At 43.6% G+C, this 16362-nt stretch overlaps 1 protein-coding gene across 3 annotated transcripts in view; it reads right to left on the reverse strand.

The window, feature by feature from the left end:
- The window catches only part of rabgap1l (RAB GTPase activating protein 1-like), a 118309-nt gene that overhangs the window by 13512 nt on the left and 88435 nt on the right, over nt 1–16362 (reverse strand). For all 3 annotated transcript variants that reach the window (XM_083767494.1, XM_083767493.1, XM_083767495.1), the window contains 5 exons: nt 14530–14622; nt 7374–7484; nt 3340–3444; nt 2262–2345; nt 1265–1336 (listed from right to left, as the gene is read on the reverse strand). In XM_083767494.1, the coding sequence (XP_083623620.1) occupies nt 1265–1336; nt 2262–2345; nt 3340–3444; nt 7374–7484; nt 14530–14622 (465 nt within the window). The remainder of the gene's footprint in view (nt 1–1264; nt 1337–2261; nt 2346–3339; nt 3445–7373; nt 7485–14529; nt 14623–16362) is intronic.

Raw genomic sequence — 16362 nt, forward strand, 5'->3', positions numbered from 1 at the left:
GAGACCACCCCCGTCCAAAACGGTAGAGAAATGACAGAGTTACAATTTGGGGGTCCCCAGGGGTCCCCAGGGGTCCCCGAACCTTGAGACCCCCAAAGAAACCTCCAGGGGGGGCGACACGATTCAAATGAGACCACCCCCGTCCAAAACGCTAGAGAAATGACAGAGTTACCATTTGGGGGTCCCTGGGGGTCCCCAGGGGTCCCCGAACCTTGAGACCCCCAAAGAAACCTCCAGGGGGGCGACACGATTCAAATGAGACCACCCCCGTCCAAAACGGTAGAGAAATGACAGAGTTACAATTTGGGGGTCCCCAGGGGTCCCCAGGGGTCCCCGAACCTTGAGACCCCCAAAGAAACCTCCAGGGGGGCGACACGATTCAAATGAGACCACCCCCGTCCAAAACGGTAGAGAAATGACAGAGTTACAATGTGGGGGTCCCTGGGGGCCCCCAGGGGTCCCCGAACCTCGAGACCCCCATAGACGCCCCCGGGGGGGCCACACGATTCAAATGAGACCACCCCCGTCCAAAACGGTAGAGAAATGACAGAGTTACGACCGACGGACCGACGGACCGGCGGACCGGCGGACCTCCCGACGGACCGGCGGACCTCCCGACGGACCGACGGACCTCCCGACGGACCGACGGACCTCCCGACGGACCGACGGACCTCCCGACGGACCGACGGACCTCCCGACGGACCGACGGACCCCCCGACGGACCGACGGACCTCCCGACGGACCTGGTCCGTCGCGACGGCGTCGGTCGCAAGAAATGGATTCTGCCCTTGCTGGGATTTTATCTGTTTTCCCGAAGCTGTCTAGTGGGGTGTTGGTGACAGGCTGACAGCTAGTGATCACCTACTACTTTCGGATCCACAAAACGAATCAAAAAGATGCACCAGTGTGCAACCACCTTTACTATTATTAGTGGGCTCTATCTCTAGGGAGAGCACAGGTATGCTACTGTCACTATTCTTTATTTGTCTATAAATACAAATGTATCATCATTTTGTCACGCTCCTAACTCCCCACGTCCACCTAGAAGATTCTTTAAGACTTCAAAATGTATATCTCCTTCTGGAATAACAGACAGACACTCAAGGCAGATAAAAAAAGGCCCTGTCTGTCTGCTTAATCTCCAATGTTTGCTGCCGTGCAACAGTGTTGCACAATGAAAATAGCAGATCTACAACCTTGCAACTTGGTGGATACAATGAGTTGCAATATTGTAGATCTGCTATTTTGGAGAGTCCATTCTCACCCTGACGATGTCCAGTTCCTCTTTGGTTGCAGCTTGTTGTTTCTCCAGCCTGGTGCTGAGCTGAGAACAGATCTGACACAGACACAAACAGACACACACGCGCACAGGCACAGGCACACACGCACACACACACGCACAATTTAAAAGAAAGTGGAGAAAATAGAAATACACAAAGAGTAAAAGTAAATTAAGGAGTACTACATGAAAGCTATCCTTAAATTGTATAATTTGCTAAATTCCCCCCCTTTCCCCCTCTACTTTCTTTATCCCCTTTCTTCTTTTTTGTTTGTATTATAATTTTTTGTTTGTACAATATATAAAGAAAAAATAAAAAATATATATGGTGCAGGATAAACTAAAAACATTAATTAACATTAATAAACATTGAACAAAAAGTTCAGAAATGACATGGAATCTGTACTGAGCCTGTCTTGCACCTGCTTGTTTCTTAGTTATATATTTATCAGCTAAAATTAAAGTATTTAAAGGGGAAATAAACAGGCTTTCCAATGGCATAGAATGTATTGCCAAGAACCATTGTTACACCAGAGACATACTGTAATCTACCAAAGTTCAGAACTTGTTTGATGTTTACTTGTTGCTCTTCCTCTGGTGTCTGAATGCACCTAATCCCCTTCTAAGGCTACAACACATGTTTCCACACAAATACAAATTTCAACATGTCAATATGAATGTCATTGTCTGACCTTTATCACCCTGTTGCACCCTGTATGCAATAATGTGTATGACTATGAAGTCATGAATGTTACCGTACTGCCTATTCTATGTAAAGGAAACACATCATCTGTCACTTTACTTGAAATGATGGCAGCAAAAGTTTTTAAAATTTCCTAAATTATATAAATGGAAACGCGCGAGCGCACACAGCGCGAGCGCACACACACACACACACACACACACACACACACACACACACACACACACACACACACACACACACACACACACACACACAGACACACACACACACACTCACCTGTTTATATTCAGTGATGATCGCGGTGGTTTTCTTGATCTCCGACTCTGCCTTCTCCAGTTCTCTCCTGAACACTTCTTTAAGCTGCAGAGAGACACAAAGGTGTTAAGGTCCAATCCACACAAAATATTTTAATAAATAAAACCTTAACCAATCTGCATGATAGGGGGGGAAGACTAGTGACAGTAAAGTTTAACGTTTAAATGACGACGACATCACTTTTCAACCTATCTTCATATAATTGGTCCTCACTAATGCTCATGATAAACTAGCACAATTTCTTTCTACTCGGTCTGTGTCTCACAGGAGGGCAAAAAAAAGTTAGAATATGGAGATAAGAGGCAAGGTACTGTAGTACATCAGTCTGTCACATCAAGGTACTGTAGTACATCAGTCTGTCACATCAAGGTACTGTAGTACATCAGTCTGTCACATCAAGGTACTGTAGTACATCAGTCTGTCACATCAAGGTACTGTAGTACATCAGTCTGTCACATCAAGGTACTGTAGTACATCAGTCTGTCACATCAAGGTACTGTAGTACATCAGTCTGTTACATCAAGGTACTGTAGTACATCAGTCTGTCACATCAAGGTACTGTAGTACATCAGTCTGTTACATCAAGGTACTGTAGTACATCAGTCTGTCACATCAAGGTACTGTAGTACATCAGTCTGTCACACCAAGGTACTGTAGTACATCAGTCTGTCACATCAAGGTACTGTAGTACATCAGTCTGTCACATCAAGGTACTGTAGTACATCAGTCTGTCACATCAAGGTACTGTAGTAGTACATCAGTCTGTCACATCAAGGTACTGTAGTACATCAGTCTGTCACATCAAGGTACTGTAGTACATCAGTCTGTCACATCAAGGTACTGTAGTAAATCAGTCTGTTACATCAAGGTACTGTAGTACATCAGTCTGTTACATCAAGGTACTGTAGTACATCAGTCTGTCACATCAAGGTACTGTAGTACATCAGTCTGTCACATCAAGGTACTGTAGTACATCAGTCTGTCACAGGGGAAGAATGGCCTAGTCAGCGAGGATGCAGCTGAGGTGCTAGATTGATACCTGTGCCGTCTCCTCCTCCTGCCTCCTTTTCTCCTCCTCTGTCTCCACAAGACGCTGTTTGGTGTTCAGCAACTCCTTGTTCAGAATGTCCGCCTTGTCCTCCGCCTGGCACGCACACACACACACACACACACACACACACACACACACACACACACACACACACACACACACACACACACACACACACACACACACACACACACACACACACACACACACACACACACACACACACACACACACACACACACACACACACACACACACACAGCTTAATCAAATCTGGCTTAAGAGGGCATTACAACACAATAGTGTGAATGTCAGTCAAGCATTTCACAAGAATCTGTGTAAAGAACAGGTGGTTGCAGAAACACTGTTTGATTGAAGTGGTTTCTTATAGGACACATCGGATAATGTATAAATTCACCATACCGACTTTGATGAAGCAGTATGATAAATGGTGCATTTATATAGCGCCTTTATCCAAGGCGCTTTACATACTGTAGATTGTGCATCAATTCACCCATTCACACAGACGTTCATACACTGATGGCTGCAGAAACCATGCAAGGCGCCAACCAGCACATCAGGAGCAATTTGGGGTTCAGTGTCTTGCTCAAGGACACTTCGACACTAACTCTGGGGGAGCCCGGGTTCGAACTGGCAACCTTGCGGTTACTATCCAGTCACTCTACCCCTGAGCCACCACCGCCCCGTATGTATTTGTATTTGATGTGCTGCTCTAAAAACATGGTTTTCATCATTTCCTGAAAAGTTTATATTTTGCACATAGCTGGTTTCTACCCGTCAGTAGAGGTATGTAGAGAAGTGATTTGCTAGGCTTGCATAAACAGAAGGTTCAGAGATCTCTGCCTACTAATACGTGTGTGGTGACATCTGAATTCAAGGTAGGGGTAAAACTTGCACACAGCATTGCAGAACCAATGCAAAGACTTTAGGACGTTAGGGTTCGTTCATCAATATTGGTTTACAAAGCAGTGCTAGTAGTAGGTTTGTTACTGCTGTTTATCTCCACAACAAAATCCCAGTGCACATCTGGACTTGTCTCACAGCACACCAGACTGTTTGGTGACTGAGTTTGGAATTTGTTGAAATGAATTCCCTTTTTGGCCAGTAGGGGACAGCCTTGCCCATATACAGAACACATCCCCTTTTATTGTCTCCACCAGGCCGAAGGCATGTGGGGAGAGTATGTTTTGCACTCCGTCCGTCCGTGTGTCCGTCCGTCCGTGTGTGTGTCCGTCCGTCCGTCCGTCCGTGTGTCCGTGAGCAGCTTATCTCGGCCACCGTTAACCCGGTCGATGCCAAATTTTGCACACACACTCCCTGGATGCCAACGATGAACCTCTGCCCCAAACTTTCCAGAACGGCCTGTTATAGCGCCACCAGGAGGCCGCTTTGTGCAAAACAAGTTTTTGCACAGTACACCTACAGATTTTGTCCAAACATCACGCAAATTGGTACACAGTCTCTCTAGAGCCATTCAACGAAACCGGTCTTTCAGATTTCTCACACTCCATCCTGATTGGTTAAGATTGGCTTCCAAAGTTCACAGGAGTGCTCAGTTTCAAACAAAATGCTGCAAATCATGAACACATCGCGTGATTTCCCTGAAATTGTGCACCCACATTCCCACTAGGCCCAGGACGAAATGCCACATGAACAATTTCAACTCAGACTCAAGGTGGCGCTATAACTGGCCCAAAACTGTTTTACCTCTAACTGCACGGATCTGTGGATAACTTTGTATGCCAACTCCCTAGAGGCCAAGGAAAAACCTTTGCCTGGAATTTTTCACATCTGCTCTTTATAGCGCCACCAGGAGGCCGACATATGTAAAACACATTTTCTATTATTACTCCTTCAGATTTTATCCAAATTTCACGCAAATCCGTATACACTATCTCCATAGTCATGTGATCAACACGGAGCGGCACCATTTCCCATCTTCCATCCTGATTGGCTAAGATTGGCTTCCAAAGCTCACACGATTCGTCCATTTCGAAAAAAGGCCACAAATCTCACTCTCTCTTTCACTAGGCCGAGGACGACATGCCACAATTTTTTCCTCAAAATCAGCCTCACGGTGGCGCTATAACAGGCCAATTCCTGTTTTTAGCTATAACTGCATCGATCTTTATACAACTTATGTATGCACACATGGAAAAACATTGTACCTCCATCCCTCGAACACTAACCTCCGGCCCAAATCTTCCTCAACAGCCTGTTATAGCGCCACCATGAGGCCACAACCTGACCTGCCCTGGTGGAGACCTGTGCCGATTGGCACTTTGTCTAGTTCACAATCTGTGCCAGAAATGTTTGGTTACGTTTTAAGCAGCACGCCCCATCTGTGCCAAGACGTAATATATATATATATTTTTATCTTTTGTTCATGCCCACGCTTATTTATTATTTTATTTGTCCCTTTTCTCTGGCACCTGCACAACACTTTCTGTCCAACAGGTGGCACAGATTGTGTTTTAAATAATGTATATTACAGTGCTGATTGTGAAGTAGTTTATAATGCACTGACCAGGGCTCGACAGTGCGACTAGGTACTCGCATTTGCGACTAAAAATATCACCGTGCGACTTGTAAAATTAAATTTGTCGCACAGGTGCGACTACAGGATTTGACCATTGATAAAGACAAGTCTCTGTCTACAGCAAGTGCACATTCTATAGTCGCGGTTCTATACCTACATTTATATTTCTGAACGGCGGTGTCGTTCGCCAAAAAGAGAAGAGCTACAAGCTAACAACGTGTCGAGGCTCAATGCGGTGTTCATTTGTAGATCTGTCCCTTTGCTCCCACCGCCCCTCCCCTCACTGTGTTGCTGCTCCACGGAGCGGAGCACTGTCACTGCTTTCTGTCTGTCAGCAGTGGCAGTCAGAAAATAAGTCAGAGCGGGATAGCATTAGCATGATAGCACAGAGTCAGAAGGAATTTATTGGACCCCGACACGGCGACACGTTATTTGCAAAGTCTGTTTGTAATGCTCAAAGTTCAAACGTAACTTACTTTTAACCAAACGCGGGTGAAACAGCGTGCAGCCGTGCACGCACGCGCGCACACACACACACACACACACACACACACACACACACACACATGGAGTGGACGGATTGATTATCAAAAACAACCCTTGCTTAGCGTTTGCTTACAAAAGCGTGTGCCCAGCATAAATGATAATGCGAATGACCGAACTGGCTGGATTACCGTATTAATATCAGTCAGTCAGTCAAAGCCAAGGAGAATGTTACAATACTAATTCACCATCGAGCAGCCTCTGCACTGTCTGAATGTCACACTAACATGATAGAAAACAGAAGGATAAAAACGGATAGTATTAGCATAAAACAAATTGATTATATAGATTATATGAAAACAAACATAACAATGATATCATGATGAATATCACTATTTTGTGATCATTGCTGAAAAGATAGTGATATAATATTTTGACATATTATTTTCCACCCCTACCTCATATCACTTCATTAAAGAAAAATCACACCCATGTTAAGTGAGGGGCGCTCTTGTCATCATACATCATCTGATATCATCTCATACTGGCCAATCAGAATGCCTGTTGCCTGTGATTGGTTAGCTGATTTGCTCGTTTACATATGACATACATTTTCCCTTAAATGTCAATGGTGTTTAATTTATGTCATATTTAGCAGAATTTTGATGTAATTTCTCTGTTGATTGTCAATGGCTCATTTTGAGATGTGTGGGGACAAAGGCTGTATATAGGAGGGGCTAGCGCCCCTTAAAAATACATCATTTTTCATCGTGCTCCTAAAATAATTTGTGTGCTACTAGATTTTTCAACTTAGGCGCACACGTGCTACTTGGAAAAATGCTAAGCGTCGAGCCCTGGCACTGACTTTGTTTTAAGATCAATGGAAATGATTAAGTGATTCTGTCTGTCTGTCTGTCTGTCTGTCTGTCTGTCTGTCTGTCTGCGTGTGCATGTGCGTGTGTGTGTGTGTGTCAGTTACCTGGTCCAGGTCAGTACGCAGGGCGATCTTGCTGGTCACCAGTTCATGGGCCAGATCATCGTTCTCCTGCTCCAGCCTCATACTGGCCTCCTGTAGACGACGGTTCTCCCTCTGCACAGGGGGAGAACACATGCACATGCACGCACACGCACACACACACGCACACGCACACGCACACGCACACGCACACGCACACACACACACACACACACACACACACACACACACACACACACACACACACACACACACACACACACACATGGTCAACAAATCTCTGTGCTCCTAGGGCGATATGTTGCACGCCACCTTACCCCTTATCCCTAAACTTATTTGACATTTTCTTACTATTTTCTTAAACTTTTTTAAATATTACAAATAGCCAATCTAAAATTGTTCAACTAGCCAATCTACATCGACACCTTGTGAGCTTGTAAACTATTTTTCAAAATAGAAAAATAATGGCAAATACGTTTAGGGATAAGGGGTGGCACAAGATATAGCCCCTAGTCTCTGCAATGCATTGCATCCAGGCATTCCAGGTGGAGCTCAGGGAGAACTGATAGTTATGTTTCCATTCATAATAAGCATATTGGAATAATATTATACCAACATGTTAATGATAGATTGAGCTGGGATGGTTTTTATTTTCTTGGGAAAGGAATTGTGTGATTAAACACTGATATTAATCACTTCTTTATGTAATCACTGGTGTGGAATGACTTAGTTCTACACAGAAGTTCAGTTCTGCACAGAAGGCATTCAATATGTAACTTTGCCTTGTGTTTACACAACAAAACAACAGATACACATCAGCCAGTGCAGTAGTGTGGTGGTGTTTACCGGCGGCAGAAACACACCCTAGCTGGGTTTGGGTGTTTTCACTGTAGTGTAGACGGTCATGTCTACCGAAACAAAAAAACACCAAAATACAGGAAGAGAGCAGTGTGATTCTGCAAGAAAACACCACAACACTACACCAGCAGCTGATAACTGCTGGTATAAAGGAAAATGATGGGTACAAAAATGTATTTATTGTTTATACACACAGGGCAAATACATACTGCCTTCAACTCTGTCAGTGTACAAAATTGACTAAGCAAGCACTGAATTTGATTGGATTTCTTTCCTCAAAACGGTTTTATTTTATAGATGTATTTCCTCTATTGAGAGTTATATTTCACCTGGGGACTACTCTATAGATTCACATGTAGGGTCTTGTACCAGAGAAGTGGATGGAAACATAACTACTGTGTCTTCCACACTCGCTCAACAGCATGATGCTAAAGCTAGTACGTGTTCATTCAAGCAGCATGATGCCAAAGCTACTGTAGTAGGCTATTTGTTCATTCAAGCAGCTGCATGATGCCAAAGCTAGTCCACATGAATTCAAACTGGGCTGCCCTTTATTCCGACGTCCCAAAAGTACACAATATGTTAGGTTAGTGTGAGGTTAGTGTTAGTTAGTTAGTTATAATGCTTTCTGTAGGATGAATGGTACTGCGGAACAATCGACCACCATTCAAACGGCATGATGCTAAAGCAAAAGCTAAAGCTAAAGCTAAAGCTAATAATAATCAATAATCAATAATAATCAAACAGCATGATGCTAAAGCTAGCTTGTAGCTCGCTATTTTCAAATGGCCGAAATAATAGGGCTGAAGGGGGTAATGTATGTTTTGTGATACAAATCAAAATCTTCAAAGTTACTAGTAACTGAAGTTTTCAAAGAATTGTAGTGGAAATAGAAGTAAAAGTATTGGAAATTGGAATTACTCGACTGAAGTAAAAATATCTCAAAATTGTACTTAAGTACTGTACCAGTGCCGAGCACAACCGAACCTCTAAGCCTCTGAACTGAGGCACTGAAGCAGTGAGCTAAAGTCAAGCAGTCTGGCAGTCTGTTTTGACAATAAAAGGCAACACTAAATTCATAATTGCACAAATGCATTTACCACTTAAACCCTCAATTGAATCGAGTTACAACCGTACTTGGGACAGCTATTCTCTATATACCAAATCTCTTCGGACAAATTTTCCCCCCAGAATAGGCATGCTTGGGTTCAAGCGGTTAAAATGTATTTAACAAACTATCTATGAACATAAACTACCTGTGACTAACCTTGCTGGTGTCAGCAGCCTGCCAGAAGGCAGTTCCATGTATGTCCAAAACACCTTGATTTATAATCCTAGAATGACTCACACACTGGCAGACCACTGGCTGACACTGAAACGGTGTGGATGAGTCACATCGTAACATTGATGTGTTCAATGTATTCAACTACCGGTATTCGCATCTACACACCATCAAGCCAAGGGAGACTGGGGCCGGGCCTCGTTGTCAAGCAGAGATTGTGCACCCACCGCACGCGCACACACGCTGCATGCCACACACACACACACACACACACACACACACACACACACACACACACACACACACACACACACACACACACACACACACACACACACACACACACACACACACACACACACACACACACACACACACACACACACACACACACACACACACACACACACACACACACACACACACACAGTCCCCATTGTAGGTCATAAGTGAGTCTCATGACATGGAACTTTCATCTGTCTATCGACATAATCACATGACCACCTTCACCTCGTTAGTGACAAACAAGGGTCATATGACCCTGATTACGATTTCCTGTCCCAGCTCCTATCTACCCCCCCCCCCCCCCCCCGCCACTCATCGTGCATGCTGCAGAGCGAGGCGAGGCGTACTGCGTTATGACAGGAAACACACATCGTGCTGCAAGCATCCACGCAGCAAACACACAACCACACACGCACACAGCTTACCTTCCTCTCAGTGGTGTGTCCAACCGCCAACGCAGCGAATCCACAGTGTCACACACTCACCGACACACACTGATGTCTACTAACACATGCACACACAAGACTCCACACACTCTGTCCAGGAGGGACTAAACTTGAACACATGATTCATCGGGGAGTTTACCCTTCTCCTTCTGACATTATTCTTCTGCCCTGAGGTATCTGTCTCTATCTCTGTATGTCTCTCTCTCTACTACAGTGTAAATGGTTGGGTTCATCTCTCTCTCTACTACAGTGTAAATGGTTGGGTTCATCTCTCCCTCTACTACAGTGTAAATGGTTGGGTTCAGAGTGTCTCTCTCTCTACTACAGTGTAAATGGTTGGGTTCATCTCTCTCTCTACTACAGTGTAAATGGTTGGGTTCATCTCTCTCTCTACTACAGTGTAAATGGTTGGGTTCATCTCTCTCTCTACTACAGTGTAAATGGTTGGGTTCATCTCTCTCTCTACTACAGTGTAAATGGTTGGGTTCATCTCTCTCTCTACTACAGTGTAAATGGTTGGGTTCATCTCTCTCTCTACTACAGTGTAAATGGTTGGGTTCATCTCTCTCTCTACTACAGTGTAAATGGTTGGGTTCATCTCTCTCTCTACTACAGTGTAAATGGTTGGGTTCATCTCTCTCTACTACAGTGTAAATGGTTGGGTTCATCTCTCTCTCTACTACAGTGTAAATGGTTGGGTTCAGAGTGTCTCTCTCTCTACTACAGTCTAAATGGTTGGGTTCAGAGTGTCTCTCTCTCTACTACAGTGTAAATGGTTAGGTGTCACACCGTCTCGATCTCTTCTACTGTCTCTTCTACTGTCTGTCTCCCTCTCAGCTTCCCTATGGTCTGTCTCTCCTATACCATTTCCCTCTCAGATGTGCTACTGCATGTCTCCTGCTTGCTACTGCTTGTCTCCCTCCCTATAATGTCTCTTTTTCTCTCTCATAGAAAGGACAGCCAAAATATATTTGGGCAGCAAAACCATGAGAAGACAGACAGAATAATGAGAATAAAGTATTCTAGTGACAGTTTTGGGTCATCAGAAGCCATAAATATCTCATCCTTTCATGATGTCTCCGCTTCACTAAACAGACAAGCTAACGGCTAACAAGCTACAACGTCAACCCAAAATAAACTTTATTGACATGCATCTCATGAACAGGAGTCACATGCTGGGAAAAGATGTAAGGAACACAAATGATCCAACAACTGCAGACATGAAAGGAAAAATTATAAAAGTATAAAAATAGAAATAAAAACGTGAAACATTCTTTGACATTATACACACTGACACTGACACTAAAAATAGCTGCTCGTGTCATGCCTTCACAAAAACGTAGCTTTCAGCGGATAAATAAATTATGAAATAATGAAATGAACAAAGCATTTCGTAGCGGTCGGTTAGAAACCGTGTATGTCCAACAATTCAACTTTCAACTTGTCAAAAATGAATTCCCTACTTTGTCGCATCACAGCGTCACACAAAGGCAGCAACTTTTTCTAGTCGGTGACAGGTGTTTTATGTATTCTAAATCAGTGAAAGCTTGTGAGTAATAACTTCATTGGATCCATAGGCCACACATTCTTTTGTTCAATTTCCTGAAAAGTAACAGTTTCCCACGGGACAGCTAAGGTTTGCTTATAATTCCTGAGACCTAGGTTCCCCTGAGCTATAGGATTTATGCACAGCAGCAGCCATATTGGAAAGAAATTGGGCCACTTCCTTACTTTTACCAATGAATGATACTAATGAAGGCTCTGTTCCCATTCTCAAAGTGTGGTCCAGGGACCCTCATGGTTCCTTCAGGGGGGTTCCAAATGGACCCTTACAGGTGTGTAACTCTGAGAGTGTACAAATGGAATTTCTTTCCAACATGCTCTGCTGTACAATGCATATACTCTGTCAGGAAAGTCATCATCACAGCTTGCACTAAAGCTGCTCTTAAGTGATGTATTTCGGTTAAAACAAAAATGTTTATTGCTTAAAAGTTTAAAGTCATATTTCACTTTAAAAACATGGGTCACCAATTTCACCCAACCAGGAGAGAGCACCCATTCCAGTTTAAATGCCATCTGCTCGTTTCATCACTTCCCAGTTTCACGAGGTCAGGTATTCTGACCTGGAAATGTATGTTCTGTTAATTACAGAGCTGGCCCCTGTTACTCAACGGACACTTTTTTAACAATGACTACTGTCAGAATATGTAGATATTTGACACTTATTTTAACAAAAATACCCTCACAGGACCTTAAATTAAAGCAGCGATTCTTTGACTGGTACTGTATTGTAAAAGGAAGGGAAACTGTACACTGAAGTGCTAGACCCGCTGAATGTCAACAATGGCCAAAGATTATGCTCAAATGTATTCTAAAACAAAACCGGGAGCAGGTTAGACATACCATTGGTCCGATATCTCAAACCCTCACCCTAACCCTAACCTCCCACGGGGCAGCACACCTAAACCTAACCTCAACCCTCTCCCAACCCTTAACGCACCCCTCACCAACCTTAATCCGGTCGTTTTAACGCACCCCTCACCAACCTTAATCCGTTCGTTTTAACGCACCCCTCACCAACCTTAATCAGGTCGTCTTAACGCACCCCTCACCAACCTTAACCAGGTCGTCTTAACGCACCCCTCACCAACCTTAATCAGGTCGTTTTAACGCACCCCTCACCAACCTTAATCCGGTCGTTTTAACGCACCCCTCACCAACCTTAATCCGGTCGTTTTAACGCACCCCTCACCAACCTTAATCAGGTCGTTTTAGCGCACCCCTCACCAACCTTAATCTGGTCGTTTTAACACACCCCTCACCAACCTTAATCTGGTCGTTTTAACGCACCCCTCACCAACCTTAATCCAGTCGGACCAATGCTATGTACCAAAGTATGCCTCCCACAAAACCAAGAGTCTAAAAGACCCACTAGCAGCCACTAGTGGCCATGCTCCTCCTTATGCCTAACTGGACATACTGGCCAATGGGGTGGCAACCAAACAAACAAACAACAAAACAAAAACACTAGGGTTCAACCCACAATCTAACATTGATTTATTTTCGCCTGAGGGTGGCGCTATTAAGGCTGTGGCGTCAGCAAACCCCATCCGATGCAGGAAACAGTTGGAGAAGTGTTTTGCTGTCGCTGTGTGAGGATTTCCTGAGAAATGATAGCACTGTGTGAATGGACCAGTGACACAGAGAGAGGAGGCACAGTCACTGCACCAGTGGTGGTTGAGTATGTACATGTACTCAAGTACTGTAATTCAGTACAAATTTGCGTAATGTTTTACTTTACTGGAATATTTTAAAATGTCTGTACTTTGACTTCTACTCCACTACACCTCAATTGTTGTACTTTTAATATAACTATTTTGTTAATAGATTATTATTATTATAATTATACTTTTTACAAAACATGCATTAACACTTTGACTACTAAACCCGAGTTGCTCGAGTTAATTGTTCAAAGGTAATTTTAAACTTAGGCAGTCTAGCCTAAAAGACGTCCATAAATGGTCCGCAGTTAACCTGTTAACCACTTCATCCTTGTATACTTTGGCTATTTGAAAATAGCTGGTCTTCAAGCTCACAACACGTGACTTTGCAATGCGCTGTGAGCTTTGCGATGCAGCGTGACCTTGTAGATTTCAAAATACTTTTTATGCATTTTGAACACTTGACAAATGAAAAATTTTGGTACTTTAAGTACATTTTGATGCCTATACTCTTATACAATTATTCAAGTAAAAAGACTTCTGCTTGTAACAAAGCATTTCTACATTGTTTTTTTTATTGATACGTTCACTACGTTCACAAAAGTGTGAGTATTTCGTCCACCACTGCACTACACCACTGTGCTCACTTGTTTTACCGTACTATTACCGGTAGTTAACACAATCTGGGCTCCCCAGCTCTAAATGAGTCCCTGATAAGCAGCAGTTTAGAACCCCAGTTCAATAACCAGTACAGAACTAATCAAGTTCATATCTTCTTTAGTAGGAACCTGAACATAATTGTTTTGTCTTTGTCGTGCGTGCATGCGTGCGTGCGTGCGTGCGTGAGTGTGTGCATGCGTGCATGCGTGTACATGCACATCCATATGCAGTTGTACACAGAACCAATGTCCTCACTGAGATAGAAAAGATAGGAAATAAATGGAAATGTTGAGGACACATTTTAAGTTTTAAGATTTGGGTCAAGGTTAGATAAAAGGTTAAGATTAGGTTAAGAACTGAAATTGCATTACTTGTAGTGGTGACAGTTAGGGGGGGGGGGGGGGTACCTGGTATCGGTCGATGGGGTCTTCCTGTTGAAGCTGACTCTCTCTCAGGGTCTGGTATTCCTTCTCAAACTTCTTCAGCTTCTTCGTAGGAACCTAGCGAGACGACGCAAACAGACCACAGAGAAGTTAGCTTTCATTTATAACATATTATCCAGAGAGAGTACAGGTTCAGTCTGTGACCTGCAGGGTCTGAGGGGGTTCACATTTCTTTCTCAAACCAGCAAGTTCTTTCCTGAACTTGTTTGATGTGGTGGTTGGTTTCCTATTATGATCACATAAGGGCGTTTGTAACAATTACGTGCCCTGTTTTTGTGCCAGTCACATGACGTGACCCACAATACCATATAAGAGAGGTTGTCATTGTCATTGATTATTGTCACCTAATGAAGGCCAGCTACGGCCGAAACATCGTGTCTCTGAATTCAATGTCGGTGTTTTAATACAATAATACACTGTGGAGCTGAAGCTGTGTGCCGACTTCTCTTTCTTCTCTGGTTCAAAATGGACCCATACAGTTCTGTAACTCTGAGAGTGTACAAATGGAACCGAATGTCCATTCTGTTTCATTTGTACACTCTCAGGCCCCTTTTCCACCGGGTTGAACCGGTTTGGTTTGGTTCCTGCCTAATATTGAACCAGTTCAGAGTGTTTCCACTGAAAATGAATTGGCTCAGAACCCTAAAAGTTGCTTCGGAACTGGAACCAAAAAATGGCCACCGGTTCTGTGAAAGAATCTAGAACGGAACCAGTTCTAGAACCAGTTATTTTGGTGGTAAAGGGCCCTCAGAGTTATGGGGGACCTTGAAATGAAGACATTTGACAACCACTGGGTTAGTTTAAAGTCCTTTGGTTAGTGTAGTGTGTAAAGTCTCTCTTTGTTCTGTCTTTCAGTACTGTCACCATCAGCACTACTAACACACATATTCTGTCTCTGCTCCACTGAGGCTCTAGGCCAGTATTCCCCTTAATAGTGGGTCCTGACCCACTTTGGGTCCTAATCCAAAGTGGGTCAGACTCAGTCAGGACCCACCGAGCAAAAGTCCAGAGAGAAAAAGTCAAATTCATTTTTGTTGCTATATTTTTAAATGGGGCTTAAAGGAACCCATTTTCAACCTGATCTTCATATAAATGCTCCTCACTAATACGCATTATAAGATGACGCCATTTCTGTCTACTCACTTTACCTTCGAGGAGTGCTGTGGACAGTTCTGAAACCTGCCTACCAGTGACGTCATCAATGGGAGATTGGAAGCTAATAACCTTACAGCCTTTCTCTTCCTAGAAATGTATATTAGCATGCCGAAAGATTTCATTTATTATTATTTTTTCTTCATAAATCTTCTCTTCTTGCAAAAGTCTTTTTCAGATGGGTTGTCCGTGGTAAAATACAAATACAAGTCCTTGACGTCAAAAGGTTTAGAGCTGGTGAGTGGTCACTGAAGCCTGTGTAAGTTGCTTTATGCTGAGAAGACCAGCGGTCTAATGCAAACTCATACAATAAGCACAACATTCCATGACCCCTCCTCCACACGCACGCACGCACTCACGCACACACACACACACACAGACACACACACACACACACACACACACACACAGTGGTCATTTTTCGGAGCTCTCTCGGAGTAGAGTTTATATAATATGTAGGTCATTTACAAACAGAATGTTGTCAAGTAGCTGCTCACATAATGGTGTAGAGTTACTGACCGATAGAGCTGAGTGCACATGAACACTGTAGACCATTGAGACAGAGTTCTCTGTGTGTGTGTGTGTGTGTGTGTGTGTATATATGTGTGTGTGTGTGTGTGTGTGTGTGTGTGTGTGTTAGTGTGT

This window comes from Protomyctophum parallelum (assembly GCF_964188405.1).
Source record: "Protomyctophum parallelum genome assembly, chromosome: 6".
NCBI classification, from domain to species: domain Eukaryota; kingdom Metazoa; phylum Chordata; class Actinopteri; order Myctophiformes; family Myctophidae; genus Protomyctophum; species Protomyctophum parallelum.